Raw genomic sequence first — 19329 nt, forward strand, 5'->3', positions numbered from 1 at the left:
ATTGCTTCTTTTGAAATGTTTCCAACTGTGCTAACAAAAATCAACTAGTTAAATGAAGATTTATTGACTCCTTAATGGAACGTCCTGTTATGTCTCAGGTATCGAAATTGACAAAGTATGTGAACTATGTCAAAAATGCTTGAAATGCGAAGTTTGGTGAAGAATTTGTTGGAAGAGGAAAAACTGTATTAAAAAACCCCACATTTTCCTCAAATACACACTCATCAGCATTTCACAGAAAGTATATAGCTGCTGATGAAAGCCCATACAAATCTATATAAGGAAAGATGCATTGACCTCTTATTGAAAGGACTTTCTCCAGGTATAACATGTGTGCTATCAGATCCAATAAGAAAACTGATTCGATCATAGAAGGATTTGGCAGCTTGCTGAGATGGTGACTGTAAGCTTTGGCTAATGATATCCTGAGGATCAGGCAGTCCACGGCAGTAGGGCTGATTTTGGCAGGAACTCTGTAAGCAGCAATCAGGATCCATACAGTCAATAAGTCCATCTGCAGAGACAAAAGCAAACCAGTGAGAGAATTTGCTTTTTTTATGCAAATGATGAATAAGTTTGGTTTGTTGATTCTTTCATAGCTAGTAACTTCACATTTCTATAAAGCATACTTTTTGAAACCAGATGAAATGGAAAAACAATACTTGTATCTGCTATTATAGAGAGTGAATATTTGAACTGAAGACAGTTGAAAATAATCACATAATGTTTATTCTGAGTAAGAAATAAAAAATTACTGACTAGAACAATCTGTTAGTATGACAGAATATGGATCAATTGTGAATATAGTTACTTAGGCTTTCTTTATTGAAGAGAAAAATACACTAATGTGAGTTAACACAGTGTATATGTTAAATGGATAGGGACATATATAGGGTAAAACTCTAAATTTTGGAAAAGAGTCAGAAAATTACAGTTTGTGAAGAGAAGCAAATGCGAGTCAATATAAAATGAGTATTAGTCAACTATCTTTCAAGGAAATAGGTCTCCAAAGGAAGGAAAAGTGTGTTCCAGAGAAAATTAAGGCATTTCCCAAATTTTAAATAGAAACTTGAGCTCCTAGTGTGCTTCCCCAAACATGCAGGTATTAATTAAAGATGTGGTAAATGTAAATTAGCCATAGTATTGGAAATTATAAGAAATATACCATGAAAAAATGACATAAGGAAGAAAGAATTTGCTAGTGCCTTCACCTCCTGGTGAAGGAAACTATATTCAATGGCCCACGGAAGTACAGTAATGCACTGAATAACGACAAATTCCTGTTGACTAGTGATGTGGCCATAAAATTGCTGTGGTACAATTCATTGCTCATATGTTTGTGGTGATGCCAGCATAAACAAACCTATTATGCTGCCAGTCAAATCAAAGCTCATACAGTTAGGTAGAGTACATAATACTTGGTAAGATAATGAATGGTGTTATTTGTTTATGTATATGCCACACTGTGCTTTTGGTTATTATTTTAGAGTGTATTCCTTCTTCTTACATAAGAAAAAGTTTACTTTAAGACAATGTGCCATGTTATGCTGGCAGCTGCCTCATACCTCTGTGTTTACTGTCACTCTTGATGATATCAAGAGGCATGCATGTTGAATGACTGGTGTATGATCTAGGTTTGTCTAGACACTTCGATATTTGCACAATGAGTGTCACCTAGTGATGTAGTTCTCAGAATGTATTCCAATCATTAAATGGGATGCATAACTACATTCAATTGAAACATATTATGACCCCATTAGTGGATGGGGATGTCAGGTTATGACAGTGTAATGACATTATCTTTAAGTCCACTACTTACTGAACAGTTTAATACATAAATTTTGATATGCTTTGTATAAATTAATAAGAATACTATTTTATATAGACTTTGGTCACTGACAGGATAGTTTTAAAATCTTTAAACTTGAGTTTAGGCTTTGCCATGATCCTATTATGGATGGTTCAGTTGAAACTATCTAGATGGCCTCTATGTTTTATTTATGCAAGTGTTTTTTAAAAAATAATATATATTAAAAATATTAGTCACTTATTTTAGACCACTCTTATTAATAGAATATTAGCTTGCCCCTTAATTATTTGATAGCAAATTGAGACAAAAGAGAATAGGCTGAGTTGAGTTTAACTGCCAGTCTAGAAGGTGGGTCAACAACAACACAAGTAAGAAAAAAAGAGGTGAGAATGCCTGCTCAGGGTCCTGAAGTCATTTTACCCACCTGAAGGAGAACACAGTGAACTTAACAAACTTAGTTTGTTACTTTTTTTTTTTTTTTAGAAAGAGAGAGAGAGAGAGAGAGAGAGAGAGAGAGAGAGAGAGAGAATTTTTAAATATTTATTTATTTTTTTTAGTTCTTGGCAGACACAACATCTTTGTTGGTATGTGGTGCTGAGGATCAAACCTGGGCCGCACACATGCCAGGCGAGCGCGCTACCGCTTGAGCCACATCCCCAGCCCAGTTTGTTACTTTCTAACACCCATTTCTCCTTCTTTGGGTAACAGATTTAAATTTTCATTTCAGTAGTCATCCCTCTGCAACTCTCAGTCCATGTGGATATCTACCTTTGTGTTGGGTTCAGAAATATACAGGTAACCTAATGGTCTCAACTAGGATGATTTTCAGTATTTATCTGAAAAGAGATTCTCTGCCCCAAAAGCAAGCTTGAACTGTAAGGCTGTGAGGCTGGGATTGCAGCAGCCATCTTGCTGCCACTATAAAATCTGTCTGCAAATTGAGGAATTTCAGAAATGGTGGACCAAGAGCTTGAGAGAAAAAAACAATATGATCATAGGTGACATTCTTAGTGTCTTTGCAATAAGCTGCTCTTGATCTTCTGTTCCAGAAGCTAAGGCATTTGTTTTTTCCTTATGCATATTTTGGTAGTATTTTCTGTCACTTGAAACTGAAGGAAACCCAGCTTATCAGAGACAGTAACTAAAAAAATCTTTTCAGTATTTCCCTTATAGTTTTGGGTGATAAAACTTATAAGTGAATACCTCAATTAGATCTATAATAACACACTCATATATATTTATGAAAATATTACTTTCTTAAAAAGCCATGAAGATGAAAAATGTCTAAATATTTGTCAATATTTTTAATAAAAAAGATGAAACTACAGCCTTATTTTTCATGAGGTCATATAATAATAATAGTAATAATAATGCAAAACATTGTGTTTTATTCCCTTCATCTCTCTCAAAATAGAAGCAGAGTTAATAAGACTCTGCTATCTAAAGTAGTAGACTATTGATCTATTGCCTCAATATAACTTCTGGCTTCAAAATAAGTAATTTAAATAAATAAATAAATAAATAAATAAATAAATAACCCTCTAAGCCTCTCAGTAGCAATTCATGATTCTATCTTGAGATTCTATGAGATTATATGAGGAATCTTTAATGTATGCTATATGATATACTTCATTTAGGAGTTCTAAATGGATTTAGAATGGGTGTGCAGATGCTTGGGAAAATAATTTAACACAAATATATAATATTCTTGTAGGTATACCCCTTATATTCATTTTTTGGCATATATAGAAACCACTCAAAATGGAAAGTACTTCCAAAAATTATATTTTATTTCCATTAATCTGGTAAATTAAGGGTTAAATGCTCCTTCCCCTCTCCCCACCCCTCCCCCAATACTCCCACAGTGTCCTCCCTTAGGCAATATATGGTACAGTTGCCAAAAAGGAATGCTCAAATTTAGTCATTCATCTTTGTTAGTTTATAAAAAGCAAATGTACATCTGGCATGTAGTCTGCAGGTCATAAAACTGCATGAGATTGACACCTTCTGAACTAATCAGTTGGAAATGCATTTTTACAAGCCTCTCTGCTAACATCAATCAGAGAAAGAATCTCATTTTCAAGAGCCAAGATGCAGGGACACACTGTTTGTTATTTTTCTGCAGAGTTTATCAGTAACTTGCCCAAGCAAGTGACGGATGGTTATGAATCTGGCTTCCTATAACTTGAGAAAACATTTTTCATTCTTTGTCTGTGCTCATATAGCAGCTAGGGCTATCTAGTACAACTAAGTTGATTACCCACTTGCCCAAATGTATAGTGCAGTAAAATTGTATTCGTGGAATAGCTTCTCAAAATCATTGAGATTCCATTTTAGTCTCAGGAATATTATGTTGGCTTATATTTATATTGGCATAGGAGCCATATCTAATAGTATTAATCATAAAAATCTGAAGAAAATCAGAAACGTTCAAAACCCATCAAATAACCACTTCAATTATTAGTTAAGAGCCTTTCTTCAGTTTAGGCTTTGCAATATAAGTGGTACTCTATGTAAAGTAGATAATATAGTTTATGCTTCTTTCCACTCAAATCTTTAATATTACTGCTGTAGTTATCTGTTCTGTCCATATTTTAAAGTATGCTCTTGTCTTTCCTTAGGCATTGCCATTGGTCTTTACCAGTGCCTGGCAAACTTATTCTGTAAAGGGTCAAACAGTGAATATTTAGGCTGTGGGCCCAGAGACTTCTGATAGCAACTCTTTAATTCTGCCTTTATAGTGCTAATGGAGCTTTAGACAATATCTTAATGAATGTGTTTCACTGTGTTCTAATAAAACTTTATTTATAAAAATCAGGCTTTTGACTAGGAGCCAAAAATAAGGTTTTGACCCCATCCTATTTCTATTATTCTTTGTATCATTTTTGATATTTCTTTTCTGGCAAATTTAAAAACACACATTTGGTTAGATTATTAAATCTCTTGACTCCAAGTTTATTTTTAGCTTGCCTTCTATGCTGGCTTTGCTCTGTTTGTCAAAATTCTTCCTTCTTTCAAGTAGTTATGGATATTTAAATTTGTTTTCAAAACACTGATTTACTGACTGAATAAGAAAATTCATGAATTTTCTTTGAATTTGTGTTCTGTATTACTTATAAGATAACTAATGTCTACCACTTTTGAGTACAGTTGGAAGTTCCTCTCCACCCCAAATTCCAACATACAGTTAGAAGTTCTGTTGTAATATTGGATTTGTGAATTTCAATATTTTAACACTGCGCAGGTGCACCTTTCATTACTCTTTGCAGTCATCATTCTGTTATATGCATGTAATTAGTTCATGCATTATTGAATTGGATCATATTGGGTTTTCTGGACATTCCTGTCTGTCTGTATCAGTGCTCTCTTGGTGGCTTCATTCCCCTTATTCCTCTCACTTCAATGTTAATGACTCTAGGATGATTTTTATTTTTTTGCATTACAAACCCACAAACTGCCTTCCAGATATTTCCACCTGGATATCACACAGGCATCTAAAGGTAAACAGTCTAAGCCACAACGTCTATGCTCTCCTCCAAATACATTGCTTCTCCTATTCGTTCTCTTTCAATGAATGCTTTCAGCATCCACCCATTCCATTTCTACATCCAAGTAGAAACCTGAAGATTATCCTAGGCTTCCTTTCTCCTTTCCTTCTTCTCTGCATCTAATCAATCTCCAGTTCCTTTTTTCCTTCATCTCAAATATATATATTTTGGTCTAGTCCTTGGATTGAACTTAGGGCCTGGGACATGCTAGGTGTTTGCTCTACCACTGAGGTTTTTCATCAGACCTCAAATATCTGTTGAATCAGTCTGTTTCTCTCCATTTCTCTAATACTACCCTCAGGCCTCCTTGGTCATCTCTTGACATGATCTCAACAATAGCTTGGTTCCCCAGGTTCTATTCTCTACATTCCAGCCAGTGTTTGATTTTTTTTATAGAAATAAAATTTGAGGGGGATAGGAAGGGTAGCAGAATAGGTACTAATATGGCCCTATGTATAATCAATGTGATCCTGCAATCTGTACATGTGGAAAAATAAGATTACTTACCCCATTTGAATCAAATGTATGATATGTCAAGATCATTATAATGTTTTGAGCAACTAATAAAAAAATTAAAAAAATAAATAAAATTTGATGTTCACTTTTCTAGGTAAAATACTTCCTTTACTAGGTTTCTAGTGCCTTTTGAATAAAGGCATAATTCCTTCTCTTAGTTTACAGATCTTTCCTGATGATTTTTCCCTCTGGATAGAGACCTATAACTTCTCTCCTACTCCCCACAGCACCCTCCACTCCTTCAGCAAACAACTCAGAAGTTTTCTCATTAAGCCCCTTGAGGCTAATCAAGTTCACTGTTGTATCCCCAGTATCTATGACACTTCTTGGTTCCAAGTAGGTGTTTAAATACATTTGCTGAACAAAGGAAAGGATGAATAAAGTTCCTGGAGATTGTGAGATCTAAACAGGTCAAAATTGTGCCCTTAGCAGCACATTAAAGACCCCTTTGGTTTTCTTTTAATACCCTTTCCCTATCCGTAGACTTACTAAGCCTTGAATTCCTGTTTCTTTTTCACTTCATTAAGTACTTAAAAACATTCTTCATTAATTAGACATTAAATAATCCATGAGATTATTAAAAATATTAAAAGAAATTATTTAAAATTATATATGTATATATAATATCATGCATAATCTTACAAAGGCCATTGTTAAAGAAATTATGACCAAGGAAAAGACAAGTTTCATAAAAATTTACCTCATATCAATTGAATAAACTTATTCATGGCAAAGAACACCATGATTTTCAAATTTAAAAAAGTGAAAATCTGGGATAAAATAATTATACTTAGCAAAGAATCAATAAGTAGGATATTGACCAAAGTCCTGAGAACAAAGGAAATGTCAAGCAACTCAATTAAAACACGGGCAATAAATAAGCAATGATCAGAAAAACAAAACCAAAGTAAAAATGGTTGAGAAATCAGTATCAAGATCACTAATTTAGAACTGGGGATATAGCTCAATGTTAGAGCACTTGCCTAACAAACACAAAGCCCTAGGTTCTATCCCCAGCACAGGGGGAAAAATATTCAATCTAAATAGAAATTAGGGAAATGCAAATTAAAACAATAAAAATTGCGTCATTTTCACTCATCAGAAAAAATTCGTATTTTTCATGTTGTTGAACAATTTTATTTATGTACAAGGATCATGTACAGACTATGAGTATGACAGAAATAAGCACTTTGATACTGATGAAATGTATAGTGGCTGAAACCTACTTGCAAGGCAATTTGACAGTAGCTATCAAAATTAAAAATTAAAATACCCTTAGACCAAGAAATTTCACTTCTAAAAATCTTTCCTAAAGAATATTTGTTATTTACACAAAGATTTATATGCAGACACATACACAAATCACTATACATTTGCCTATATGCTAGTAACAAAAAAATAGAAATGACTAAATTATTACTTATGTAGTAGTGCTGAAATTAATTAGTACATTCATAATTTTGTTGTGAAGAATGGGATAGGCCTATATGTATCGGCATAAAAAAAATCTCTAAGATGTATCATTTGGAAGAATCAAATTTATAATGGTACTTACTCCATTTAATTTAAAAAGCATAAATGTGCATATAAATCCAGTAAAGGGGGAATAGAAGATGTCCATCAAGCTGTCAACAGTGGGTAGCTCTTCTGACAATGAGAATGTAACATGCATGTACTATGTCTAAGAAAACACCCTTGCCATTAATGTAGGAGTTCTTAACCTGGAAGTGCCTGTAATGGGAGGCCTGTGTCTAAAGAGGTGCTGTGTGGTGTCCATTTCTACTGTCTGCAGCTTAAGGTGGCAGCTAATGGGTATAAAATACAGGAGAGACTTTTAGTTCCAATATGTGTGGCTCTGCTTTTCCTCTCCTTTGAAAACTCATTAAAATATAATGGTGAAACCTTATGTCCTATCAGGAAACTACTGGAGGGTTTTGGCTTCTAAGAGCACAAGCTGGCTTTCTTTTTTCCAAAATGGAATTTATTATGCTCTAAAAGTTCTGTGGATAGCAAAGGTTTTGGAATCTGTCCCCTAAAGTAGGATCCAGTAGTCTTCCAAACTAACAGTAATTCCCACTGCCTGTCAATCATCAACCACCAGGATAATATATTTTAATGCTTGAGACTCAAGTGCTACTCTATGTTCAGATAATACTTGGACTCTTTTTGAGACATACTTAGGATCCCTTGTAAATTGCTTTCTCTTTTTCTTTATTTAAATTGACTATTTCTTCCTCCATTCCTGCTGCTATCATCTGCCATTTTATTTACTTAACCTTTATATTTTGTACTGTAGAACACAATAGTCTCAATCAATAGTCTCAAACTCATGCTCAACTTTTTTCATCTATTCCAAACATTTCTTTATTTTCATTCGGTAATCTCCACACTTAGACTACCTACATTCATTATATTCATTTCGCTGACTATAGGAAAATTTCATCCATTTTTTTGCTCCTTTTTGTTTCTTTGTCTTACCTCTAGCACACTCTTACTTTTTATTAGAGTTTGAACCTTTCATTTTTATTTTATTTCTATTTATTTAATATTTATTTATCATTTCTATCTTTCTAATTTCTACATAACTTCAGTTGAGTGGCAATCTCTTCTCCACTGTTATCAGCCCCTAAAAATTTTTAAAAGATGCCTGTTGAAGGTACATTTTCCTGATATACCTCCCACAAAGTAATAATTCTGAAGAATAAGAAATTACTCTATTTTCTTAAAATAAGATGTATTTTCTGGCAGAAGTTACATATTGGCATTCCACCATTCTTGAACAAAATTTTGTAAGAGTCTTTTAAAGTTATTCTCATGCTCCCAATCATCCAGTCTCCAGGACAGGCTTTGCATCCCCTGCCTGAGGTCCCCACAGGGGACATACCTACTGGAGAACCAGAAAGGGAAGCAGGATTACAAAGGGAAGTTTGACTGGATCTCCTTCATGAGAAGAAAGATGGAAACACAGTAACGACTGCCAAAGATAGTGCATTTGGGGAAGTCATCTTGTTATTGAGCATCTCAGTTTTTGAAAATAATTATCTTTGGCAAATTGTTGTATTTTGATGATGGTTTACTGGGACCACCAGCCATTTGTAGTCAAGAAATACCCTGTTGAATGAGATTCTTAGTGAGAAGACTGTAAAAACAATGATGCTTAAAAAGGTACAGAGGGAGGATTAGATGGCTGTCTTGACAATTTTGGAGAGGAGAGGATGTTAGAATTTCAGCATTGGTTTTGCTGCTGTCAAGTGAAAAGACTATAAATTTGGGGGGAAAGGAGGAGACAGAAATCAAAAACTCTTCTATTCTGAAAATAATAGTCTGTGTGCTACATGAAAAATTATTAAAGTATATTTTCTGATTACACTAAGACTAAATGCCATGAAGAGCTAATTACATTTCTGGAGTAAAATCTATTCTTCTGTGTGCCTGGCATCCATACCTCTTCTGGTGACAGTGCTTCAATTTTCCTGTGGGCAGGTGACCTAATTCAGACTAGTGAGTGTTATGGTTTGGATGTGAGGTATCCCCCAAAAGCTCATGTGTGAGACAATACAAGAAGGTTTAGAGACAAAATGATTGCATTATGAGAGCCTTAACTCAATCAGGGAATTAATCCCTGATGGGATTAACAGAGTGGTGACTGAAAGTAGTACAGTGTGGCTGGAGGAGGTGGGTCATTAGGAATGCGCCTTTGGGGTATATATTTTGTGTCTGGTGAGTGGAGTCTCCCTCTGCTGCCTGATCATGTTAGCCACTTCCCTCTACCACACTCTTCTCTCAGGATTTTCTGTCTTACCTCAAGCCCAAAGGAATGGAGCCTGCTTGCTATCTATGGACTGAGACCTCTGAAACTCTAAGCCCCAAAATAAACTTTTCCTCTTCTAAAATTGTTCTGGTCAGATCTTTTCATCACAGCAGTGAAAAAGGCTGACTAAAACAGTGAGGCTCAGTCCCAAGCCAAGGCCTCACAGAACCTTAGTAAAAGGTGCACTCTTTGTGCTGGGGTGTTTTGCTAGTACAATGCAAACCCAGAGGTGGTGGTGACCATTTTGGGGAAGAGCTGGCTTGAGATGGTTCCAATATAGAAACAACAACAACAACAACAAAAACAAAAATCAAAAACAGAATTAACAGATGAGGCTCAGTCCCAGGTTTGAATAAAACCCAGGTTTGTGACATCATTATTCAAACACCTGGATGCAGCTATGTCTGACTTTTTTTTTTCTGTTATATAAGCTAATGTATTTTTAAAGGGTAGAATCATTTGAGTTTAATTTCTCTCATGTGCAACCAGAGGCTTTCCTAGTAACAGTGACTGCACAGAACATCAAGAATAGAATAGATTTTCTTGTTGCAGGCAAGTGGAAGCCTGAGGTAGAGTACACTGTGAGACAGAATGGATCTATAGCAGGTGGCAGACTGAAAGAGGTACTCATGGAACTAAAGAAAGCAGCTGTATAAATGCCACAGTTTTTTAATCCATTAATCTATTGAAGGGCATCTAGGTTGATTCCAAAGTCTAGCTATTGTGAATTGTGCTGCTATGATCATTGATGTGGCAGTATCATTTATACACAATGGAGTATTACGCAGCACTAAAAAATGACAAAACCATGGATTTTGCAGGGAAATGGATGGCATTAGAGCAGATAATGCTAAGTGAAGCTAGCCAATCCTTAAAAAACAAATGCCAAATGTCTTCTTTGATATAAAGAGAGCAACTAAGATCAGAACAGAAGAGCATGAGGAAAAGATTAACATTAAACAGAGACGAGTGGGGTGGGAGAAAGGGAGAGAGAAGGGAAAATGTATGGAAATGGAAGGAGACCCTCATTGTTACACAAAATTACATATAAGAGTTTGTGAGGGGAAAGGGGAAAAAAAACAAGGGAGAGAATTAAACAACAGCAGATGGGATAGAGAGGGAAAATGAGAGGGAAGGGGAGGGGGGATAGTAGGGGATAGGAAAGGTAGCAGAATACAACAGTCATTAATATGGTATTATGTAAAAATGTGGATGTGTAACCGATGTGATTCTGCAACTTGTATTTGGGGTAAAAAAGGGGAGTTCATAACCCACCTGAATCAAATGTATGGAAGATGATATGTCATGAGCTTTGTAATGTTTTGAACAACCAATAAAAAAAATAAAATAAAATCTAAAAAATAAAAATAAAAAAAAAAAAAGAAAGCAGCTGTACAGACAGGGTCCTGGCCTTTCACCCAGTTCCAGATCACCCATCACTTAACAGTGACCAGCTCCCAGCTCTCTAACTTTCTTTGCTCTGATCTTAGCAGCAACAGGATTAGAATGAGTTTTGGGATATGAATAAGAAATGGCTCAATTTAGAGGGGAATTGACTTCACAGGTTTGAGTGGGAATTGAAAAAGAAATACTGATAAGCCAAGTCTAGGCATGTGCTGTTGATGTTGATCATTTGTGCTGAAAGTTTGCTCAGCCAGGACAGGACAGGAATGAGTTGCTACCATTTGGCAATGTTATCCACATTCTCTGCTCCAGTGCCCATCTGTTTCTGACTTGCACTACTCGATTTAAAAATCTGTTATTCCATCACCTGCTGCTGTTCAAATGATCTGCTCCAGCAGTCTCTGTTCAATACCTGGAGCTGGACTTGAGAAGCAGATCGACTTTGCCAATTCTATCAAGTGGAAGATTTTGTCAGGGACCTCAATATGGGTGGGTAAAAAAAAAAAAAAAGATCATCCTTAGTTCTGAAAAGCTACATTACCTGGTGGGCATGACAGCTGTTTATTTGAATCTTAAAGAAACAAAGGGCAGCATGTTTACTTTTTGTGAATGCACAGGTGTTCAAAGAGTAGCTAAAGACAAATGGTCCCCATCTGTTTTATTAGTAGTCTATTACTCCTCCTCTTCATGAAGAACTCCTTTTAACACTGCTTTCCCTTAAGACTTTTAGAGAGACAAAGTGGGAGGGGAGGTCCACAACAGCAAAGAGAGACACCTATTTAGTGAGATCCAGATTTTGAGGATCTTTAGAATTACACAATTGAAGGTGGAGCAAATTTGGGAAAAGGAAAGTATATTTTGGAGTTAAGGAACAGGCTTGGCCTCAGAAGATATTTAACTATTGCCCTATGTGTAGCTGTCCTTTCTAAACTTTTTTGATATTATTACCTACACTTCTAGGAATGGTAAACTGCGTTTTTATGAGGATTTTGTTCTACAAAGCTGCTTAAACAGCGATTTATATAGTGTTTAATTCACGACTAGGGCCAAATCCTCTTCTTCATCTTCTCTTCCTTCTTAGTTATTTAATATGCTAAATCAAGTGAGTTGGTTACTTTCTGGCTAATTCACCATTTTGATGCTAAATATAGTTTAGATAATGGCTTCGTATCACGATGGTCACCCTTTTTTCTAGAATTTCAGTACTATCCTAATTTTAAGCCTAGTGTTCTATTGTTCTGCCATCATGCTACCCCTTAATTGCCAGATTAGATGTCTCAATTTAGGGTTTGATGTGGAAAATATTGTGTCTATGCACATAGCCCTTGCATAAGTTCAAAGAACCCTCTAGCCTGGGTTATAGGGCACCCAGGGTTACAATCTTAGGACATAAAGAGGCTGGCACTGAGATTCCTTCTTAGAAGATCAACAAAATTAGGTTAGGGACAGGCATACAAATTATGTGAGATAAGTAGAGAATCCACAGGAGGTCTTCTATCTGCTCAGATTTCCCCTTAGAGAGGGAAGCCTAGAGATAGCATAGTTTCATGCTAATAAGAATAAACAAAGGGGAATGAGGCCAATTCACAGTTGATAAATTTTGAGGAAAAGTAAAAGCCTCCTTGGCTGATAACAATACTAAAGAGTTGATTAGCCCCTAAATTACTCTGCCGGGTCTCTGCAGACTTGGCCCTGCAGTTTGCTTCCCTCTGAGAGCATGTGGAACCTCCTCAATATAATCTCTTTTTAGAAGACAAAATCTGAAATACAGGATCAAGGAGAAAGAGTTGCTCTCTTCCTCCCCTGGCAATAGAAACAATGGGGTAGGGGCTCTTTGGAGGAAAGTAACGAGGATGGTTGCCATCTGGGCTGTGGCTCTGAGAGGATTAATGCTGCCATTTCTATAGCACGTGGTTAGGAGGAGCCCAGGCAATGAGACATTATTAGCAGGGAAAAGCTGTGAGGGGTAGAGACTGACTAAATCCAGCTGGGGCAGAGAGGAAAGAGGCTTGAGTGTAGAATGAGGGGCTCAAGTTTCTTGATAATTCAAGTAAAAGAATACGGGAAGGTGTGGAGCACTGTGCTAGAAAGTGAAGGGGAGAACTAGAGCTCCTTGTCAGGAAGATAAGAGACAAATAGCGTTGGAGAGGGCTGCAGGCCCAGGGAGGGTACGAGCAGGGTGTGAGTTGGGTCACACAACAGTTGAGACAGGTTTTGGTTCTGATCACTGTGTCTCTAGGGAGCAGCAGTTAAGCCCACTCAACATGTAGATGGGAAAAGGCAGTTCAATCTTCTCTGACAACCTTCTATAGATTCAGGTTCATCGAGATGAGCAGTTTGAGAGCAAAAGGGAAACTAAATAATAATGGTGGCATCTTACAGCATGCTACGTGTCCAACAGTATGCCATGTTTTTTGCAAACATTTTCTTAACCCTTTCAAAAACTCTCTTATTCCTATTTTGTAGATGATGCAATTGAGGTTAAAAGGGATTATGAATCTTGTCTAAGATCAGATAATCACCACATGGTAGAGTGAAGATCTGTCTACTTCTAAAACTTGCTCTCTATAGCCAACACTCCTGTCCATGGGAGCCTTCCAAAGGAGCCAGGCGAGTAGAGGAGAGGAGGGAAACACACCCCAAGCCATAGAGTAGGTGAGCACAGAGGCCCAGAGAGCAACTAAGGTATGTTGAAACTGAACAGCTGTCAGGGGCAACTATTCCACCACCAATTCTCCTTCTCTAGTTTCTGAAATTAAAATACAATTGCATGGGGGTATGTACTTAAAGGGGAAGATAATTATTTTTAGCCCGGGGCTCAAATTGGGTGGAATAGCACACTCTTTTTAATAGGACATAAAGTTAAGGATAAAAAGCCATTGCAGTGCAGCTCCGAGGGGACTGTTCCCTGTAACTGTTTTATTCTTTCCATCTACGATTTTCAGGAGGGCTTGGGAAATGCCTTGCATCATTTGGAATGTTTAGTTATTAAAATAACTGCTTTAGAACTCCCAACTCACAGAGCCCTAAATACTACAATTGAGGAGGATAGTCACCTGGGGATCAGAAAAAGGAACAGAGAACAATGGACATTATATAGTAGCTTGGTTACCTTGCCTTTTTCCTGAATGATAATCATCTTGCATTTGTTTCAGGAAAAATAGAGAGCAAAATCATTCCATCAGCACTCGTACATTTTTTCAATCAATCTAATCTATGGGGATCAGATTTTTTTTTTCTTTTTTGGCAACAGATAACTATGGACTCACTGTAACTTATGAACCGGTGCTCTGGCACACACTCTTTTCATGCTCAGCATTTCTTACCTCCTTCGTTGTCCTTGCTATCTGTGCAGAGAGTCTCCATGGCTACATCACAGCCTGCTCCTCTCCACCCTGGCTGGCAAACACAGTGCCAGCCGTTTTGGTCCAGTGTACATCTCCCATTGCTGTTGCACAGGCCAGGACAACCCTCTGTTGAGACAAAGAAGGAAAACACCAGTGATTTGAGTATTGAAAGATTTTGCACCTAAAATAAACAGATACGGGACACTTACTGGGAACAGGCCTTTATAAACAGCACAAATACTGTAATTGCACATGGATAGAAACAGCAACATTATCTAAGGAATCTAATTCTTATCCAAGTGGCATCTTTGATTGGCCTGACCCTTGAGACACCACTTACCTGTGTAGGACAGAAATATATGCAAGCATCCACTAAATAGCTGCAGGCCAGACAAAATTAACTTAATTTTTTTTCCCATTAGCAAAAGCAACAAGGTATATTGTATGGTGTGTAAAAAGCATCTCAAGGAAATAATTTCAGAATCCCTCATCTAGATTTTTAATCTGTTGTAAACATTACTGGTTACTTCTTAGGACAGGATCTCTTAAAGCACCTTGTTGCTTTAAAAACTTCCCTCTAGATTCAATAGCATGAAAGTGGGTATGAATTTATGAATGATGTTAAAAAGAAAACATTAATTTTATCTGGCCTTGGAGTTGCCGAATATTCATGTGAAATTACAGTGCATTAAATAATTGCACAAAGTATAGGCCAGTATTGATGACTATACTTTATGCCCAGAGTACATTCCTTTTCACAGAATAAGCAAAGCCCAGGAAATAGTGAAGCAGCTTAGCATCTATTCTAACAAACATTAGGATTCAGGCTGCATACGGATGGGACAGGACCAACAGGATTTTCAACTAAATGTAATAGCTGTGCATATTTGATTACTTAGGACGGACAAAATGAAATACCATAAGGACCACAATAAAACATTGATAGACTGAACAAAAACACGGTAGTGACGTGCTTCAAGACAGATAGCGAAGAGTGATATTTTGTGACAATCTCCCTAAGGCTTTTATGCTTTTACCTTTATATCCTATCTTGTCTGCTTTTATGGGCAAGGAGGGAAAATTTGGGAAACAATTAAAATAATTTAATATATCCAGAATCTATAATTGTTTCAGTCTAACATGACATTTAAAAAAAAAAAACAATTGTTGCCACTTCCTACTGATGATATCTGGCATGCAGCCAACATGATCAGTTTATGAGGATGACACTTAGGTAGATTCTGAAGTTCTTATTTATGAGTGACATGACACTGACAGAAGCAAGGATATAAATGCTCTCAAAGCCTAAGAAGAGCTGGCTATGAATCGGATCACTTTGGACAGAGTTATTTACAATTTGGCATAATAGATATATTAATACAAATACTTGCTATAGCAGTTGGGGTTTTTATACGGCCTCTTATCATTAGAATGCTCCTCTTGTTTGGGTGACAAAATTTAAGGGAACAATCTGTTTAAAGGTGTTTATTTTGAGTCTGTGTTAAAAGAATTCCTCATGTATTGGTTTCCCCTCCTCCACTGTGAAACTTGAGAAGGAAATATCTCAAAGAGACGTTCTGTCTCTTAAGATCAGAGTTAACAGAGAGAAGAATATTTTGACAAGTCTCTCGTGGTAGAGCATAACGAAATTTTACTTATGGATACCATCAGGTCAGGATGAGATTAATTTTGCTACGTCTTTTCTTTCAGACAATTACCATCTGTATTTATGGATTATTCAATACATAAAAGGTAAATTTTCCTCATGGATATATTTTCAGTTTTGTTTTTAGCAAAAAAGAAAGATTTAATTGCCCCGCTGACAAAGAGGTGCAGCAGCTGACTGCATGCACACGAGAGTTATTATACGAAAGCCTGGATATTGCCATGAATATTTTCATATTCTAATGGAAAGCACAAACAAGGAATAGAAAATAGGTAATTTGAGGAGAAAGGGGAAGGGAATTTTCTCTTCTGAAAAAAAAAAATTCTCCGCCTACTTCTACAATAACTGAAGACATGAGGATCTGCTGTTTTCTGCTGAGTAGTGTGACTCGTTCTGATTTAAGAGAATGCACAATATTTTGTAGTCTTAAAAAATAACAAAACATAAATTATGATATCACATATATTTTGAAACACGGAAGCCAAAGAAGTTTCCATATGAGGATTAATGAGATTTCTCTCAACATACATTAACCAGAATCTTCTTTAGATTGACAATTTCTTATTCTGTGATAAGAGTATTTATGATTCTTTAATTTAGAATTTAAAGCCCATCAGCTGAATTGCCAACAATGAAGATCTTAAAGTGAAATAAAATAAAACAAAATAAACAAAAAACAGCAAATGTACTGTAATCTTCAGTTGGGGGTTCTAGTGAAAAACTAATGCTTTTACATAGGAATGAAATCTGTGATAACCCAAAATTATAAAAATGAGACACAGACAGTTAAGTCTCAATACTTTAAATTCAAAGCATTTCACGTAATGTAAGCCTGATTTATAATTTACAAGAATATGCATGGAAAACAGTCTTTGGTCATACCTAGTACAATCGGATACATGGTTATATATAGAAATATATGTAGATATGTCAACAAAGAGCAAGTATACAGTACCTTTAACTATCTTATCCAAATAGTGAGCTTGGGAAATTAAAAAGGAAAAAAGAACAGACAGACATTTCAGAAGTGTCACATGGGACAAGGAAATTTTCAGAATTTACATGCAAATCGAGTCGCTGCAGCTGACACAAGACTCACATCACACGACAGAGAGGCATTTCATATCTTCTAAAAATGCAATATATTCACATTTTAGTAAATGTAGTCATGATTCCAGGAAACACTCAGCACTTTTGAGAAGATTATCCAGGTAAACTAACACTACCCTTCTTTGCTCCGCTTGGACCTCGTTCAATATTAGAGCTAAGTAGAAACAAATGGAATCAGTTCTTTATTACTAAAGAGTTTTGGAAATTTACAACCATGAGATCAATGAATAATCAAACTTTAATAGCTAATAATTAAGAAAAAAGATAAAAATTAAGAATCCTTGAGAACATGTAATATATTTACATTCTGTTTGCAAGGCACATATAAGTTCTATAGAAAATGATTCTGGAGTAGCCCTTGGCAGCAAGCCAGACTGACAGGAAGTATCACATGCGTAGTCCATTAGGAAACGGGGAGTTCTAAGACTCTGTTTCTTTTCAGGAATCATCCTGAAGCAGTCTGTTTCTCTTAGAAGTTTTGTACCAACAGTCAGGATTAAGACTGAGTCTTCCACTGTGTACATGCCTGCCCTGTCTGTTGGTCTTTCCTTAGGTTACATTCAGGCTATACCTTTTCTCTTGATAGGGACATAAATGCCTCTCTTCCTTCACTCACTGTAGAGATCTAATATATTCTTAATAAGCCTCAAATCTTCTTGCTTTGTCAAGATTCATACATTTTTAATGATCTAAAATTGCTTTTCAAAGATGCTTATGTTGATTATTTTTCATTTACTGACATATGCAAGTGGTAGCAGAACTCTTAACAGAATGATTTAAACTATAACTGTCAGATGAGACACTCAGGTCTGGTCGTTGTGTCATGTGCGTAAACAAAACCATAAATGGCTCTGAAACATCTGTACAGTGTGTATAAAAGTGTTCTTCCCTTTGCCACAGGATTCCATTAGAGCTTCTGAATTACCTTTAAAAAGAAGCATGTTTATGACTAATGGCAATATATTACAAGGGAAATTAAGGGGAAGGAAGAAATACTGTTAGGTGCTGCTCTGCAATGATAACTTGGTAAAAATAATTAATGTTTCAGACATTAAGGTAAAAATGTAGTATCACATAACACCATTCATATAATTTCTTAATAATTCCTTCTAGATATTACATAATCCAGTAGAGCCCTATAACAGTTCAATTAATGACCTGAACATAAAGCGACATTAAAAATTCTGGAGTTTTTGATCCAGACAGGGTAGTGTCTTAGTTTATTAACACTGATCACAGATAGGGAGTACATTTTTTTGCTTTCATATCAGGACCACTTCAGATAATGCAACTACAATAAAGAACACAATTTAATTCTGATCTGGATTAGTAGTGTAAGGGAGGACTGAGTTATTTCTAATAAGCCTATCTTGCTATCATCTCGGTATTTTAGCAAATGAAATCAATTTTGCAAAACAATGGATGGATTTACAGGTAAAGGTAAGTGTGTCATTGGGTCAGGAGAATACCAAAGAGGAGCTGAAATTAGAAAATACATTTAAATTTACAGCAAATCAAAAAGTAAATTAAAAAAAATTGCAGCAAGTTGAAATTACATTTTAAATTCTAAAAATATTTAACAGATTTCACAAAAAGCTACAAACCAATCACAAGAAAAATATCTGTGCTGAGAAAAACATACCAAGATTTATCATTTGCATTTATATCATAGAAAATCATTGTTATAACTTTAAGAGGAAAAAAGGGAAAACAACAACCTGTATTTTGGTCTTGAAGAGTAAAATTTCTGATAATACCGTAAAATCCTAGTTTTAAATAATGAAGAAGTTACAAGGACATGTCAATGTATGAGGTTACATAATTATTAAAAGTAATAATTGCAACAATAAAAACATCATTATAGAAGCCACTACAGGAAATAATCAGAAAAATGCAGGCATGTTGTAAGAAGTCATTATGAACAATAACCGTAAAAATAATACCGTATATTTTAAAATTAATATACCTGACAATTGCTGAAATGCACATTAAGTTGCAGAAAAACTGCTTTGAAAACTAATGAGTATACTTTGACACTGAGAAAAAGTCACACCTGTTAGATCTATGGAGTTTTAAAACTTTATAGAGTAAAGCTTATAAAAATGGATGCTAAATAT

The 19329-nt window shown here is 35.8% G+C and overlaps 1 protein-coding gene across 16 annotated transcripts in view; it reads right to left on the minus strand.

The window, feature by feature from the left end:
• The window catches only part of TENM3 (teneurin transmembrane protein 3), a 606711-nt gene that overhangs the window by 70545 nt on the left and 516837 nt on the right, over nucleotides 1-19329 (minus strand). For 11 of the 16 annotated variants that reach the window (XM_081269536.1, XM_081269537.1, XM_081269538.1 and 8 more), the window contains 3 exons: nucleotides 17058-17084; nucleotides 14416-14562; nucleotides 298-514 (listed from right to left, as the gene is read on the minus strand). In XM_081269536.1, coding sequence (XP_081125662.1) covers nucleotides 298-514; nucleotides 14416-14562; nucleotides 17058-17084 — 391 coding nt within the window. The remainder of the gene's footprint in view (nucleotides 1-297; nucleotides 515-14415; nucleotides 14563-17057; nucleotides 17085-19329) is intronic. The other 5 variants (XM_081269543.1, XM_081269542.1, XM_081269541.1 and 2 more) reach the window with 1 other exon arrangement.

The sequence above is a fragment of the Spermophilus citellus genome (assembly GCF_964194105.1).
Source record: "Spermophilus citellus genome assembly, chromosome: 16".
In the NCBI taxonomy this organism is placed as follows: Eukaryota; Metazoa; Chordata; class Mammalia; order Rodentia; family Sciuridae; genus Spermophilus; species Spermophilus citellus.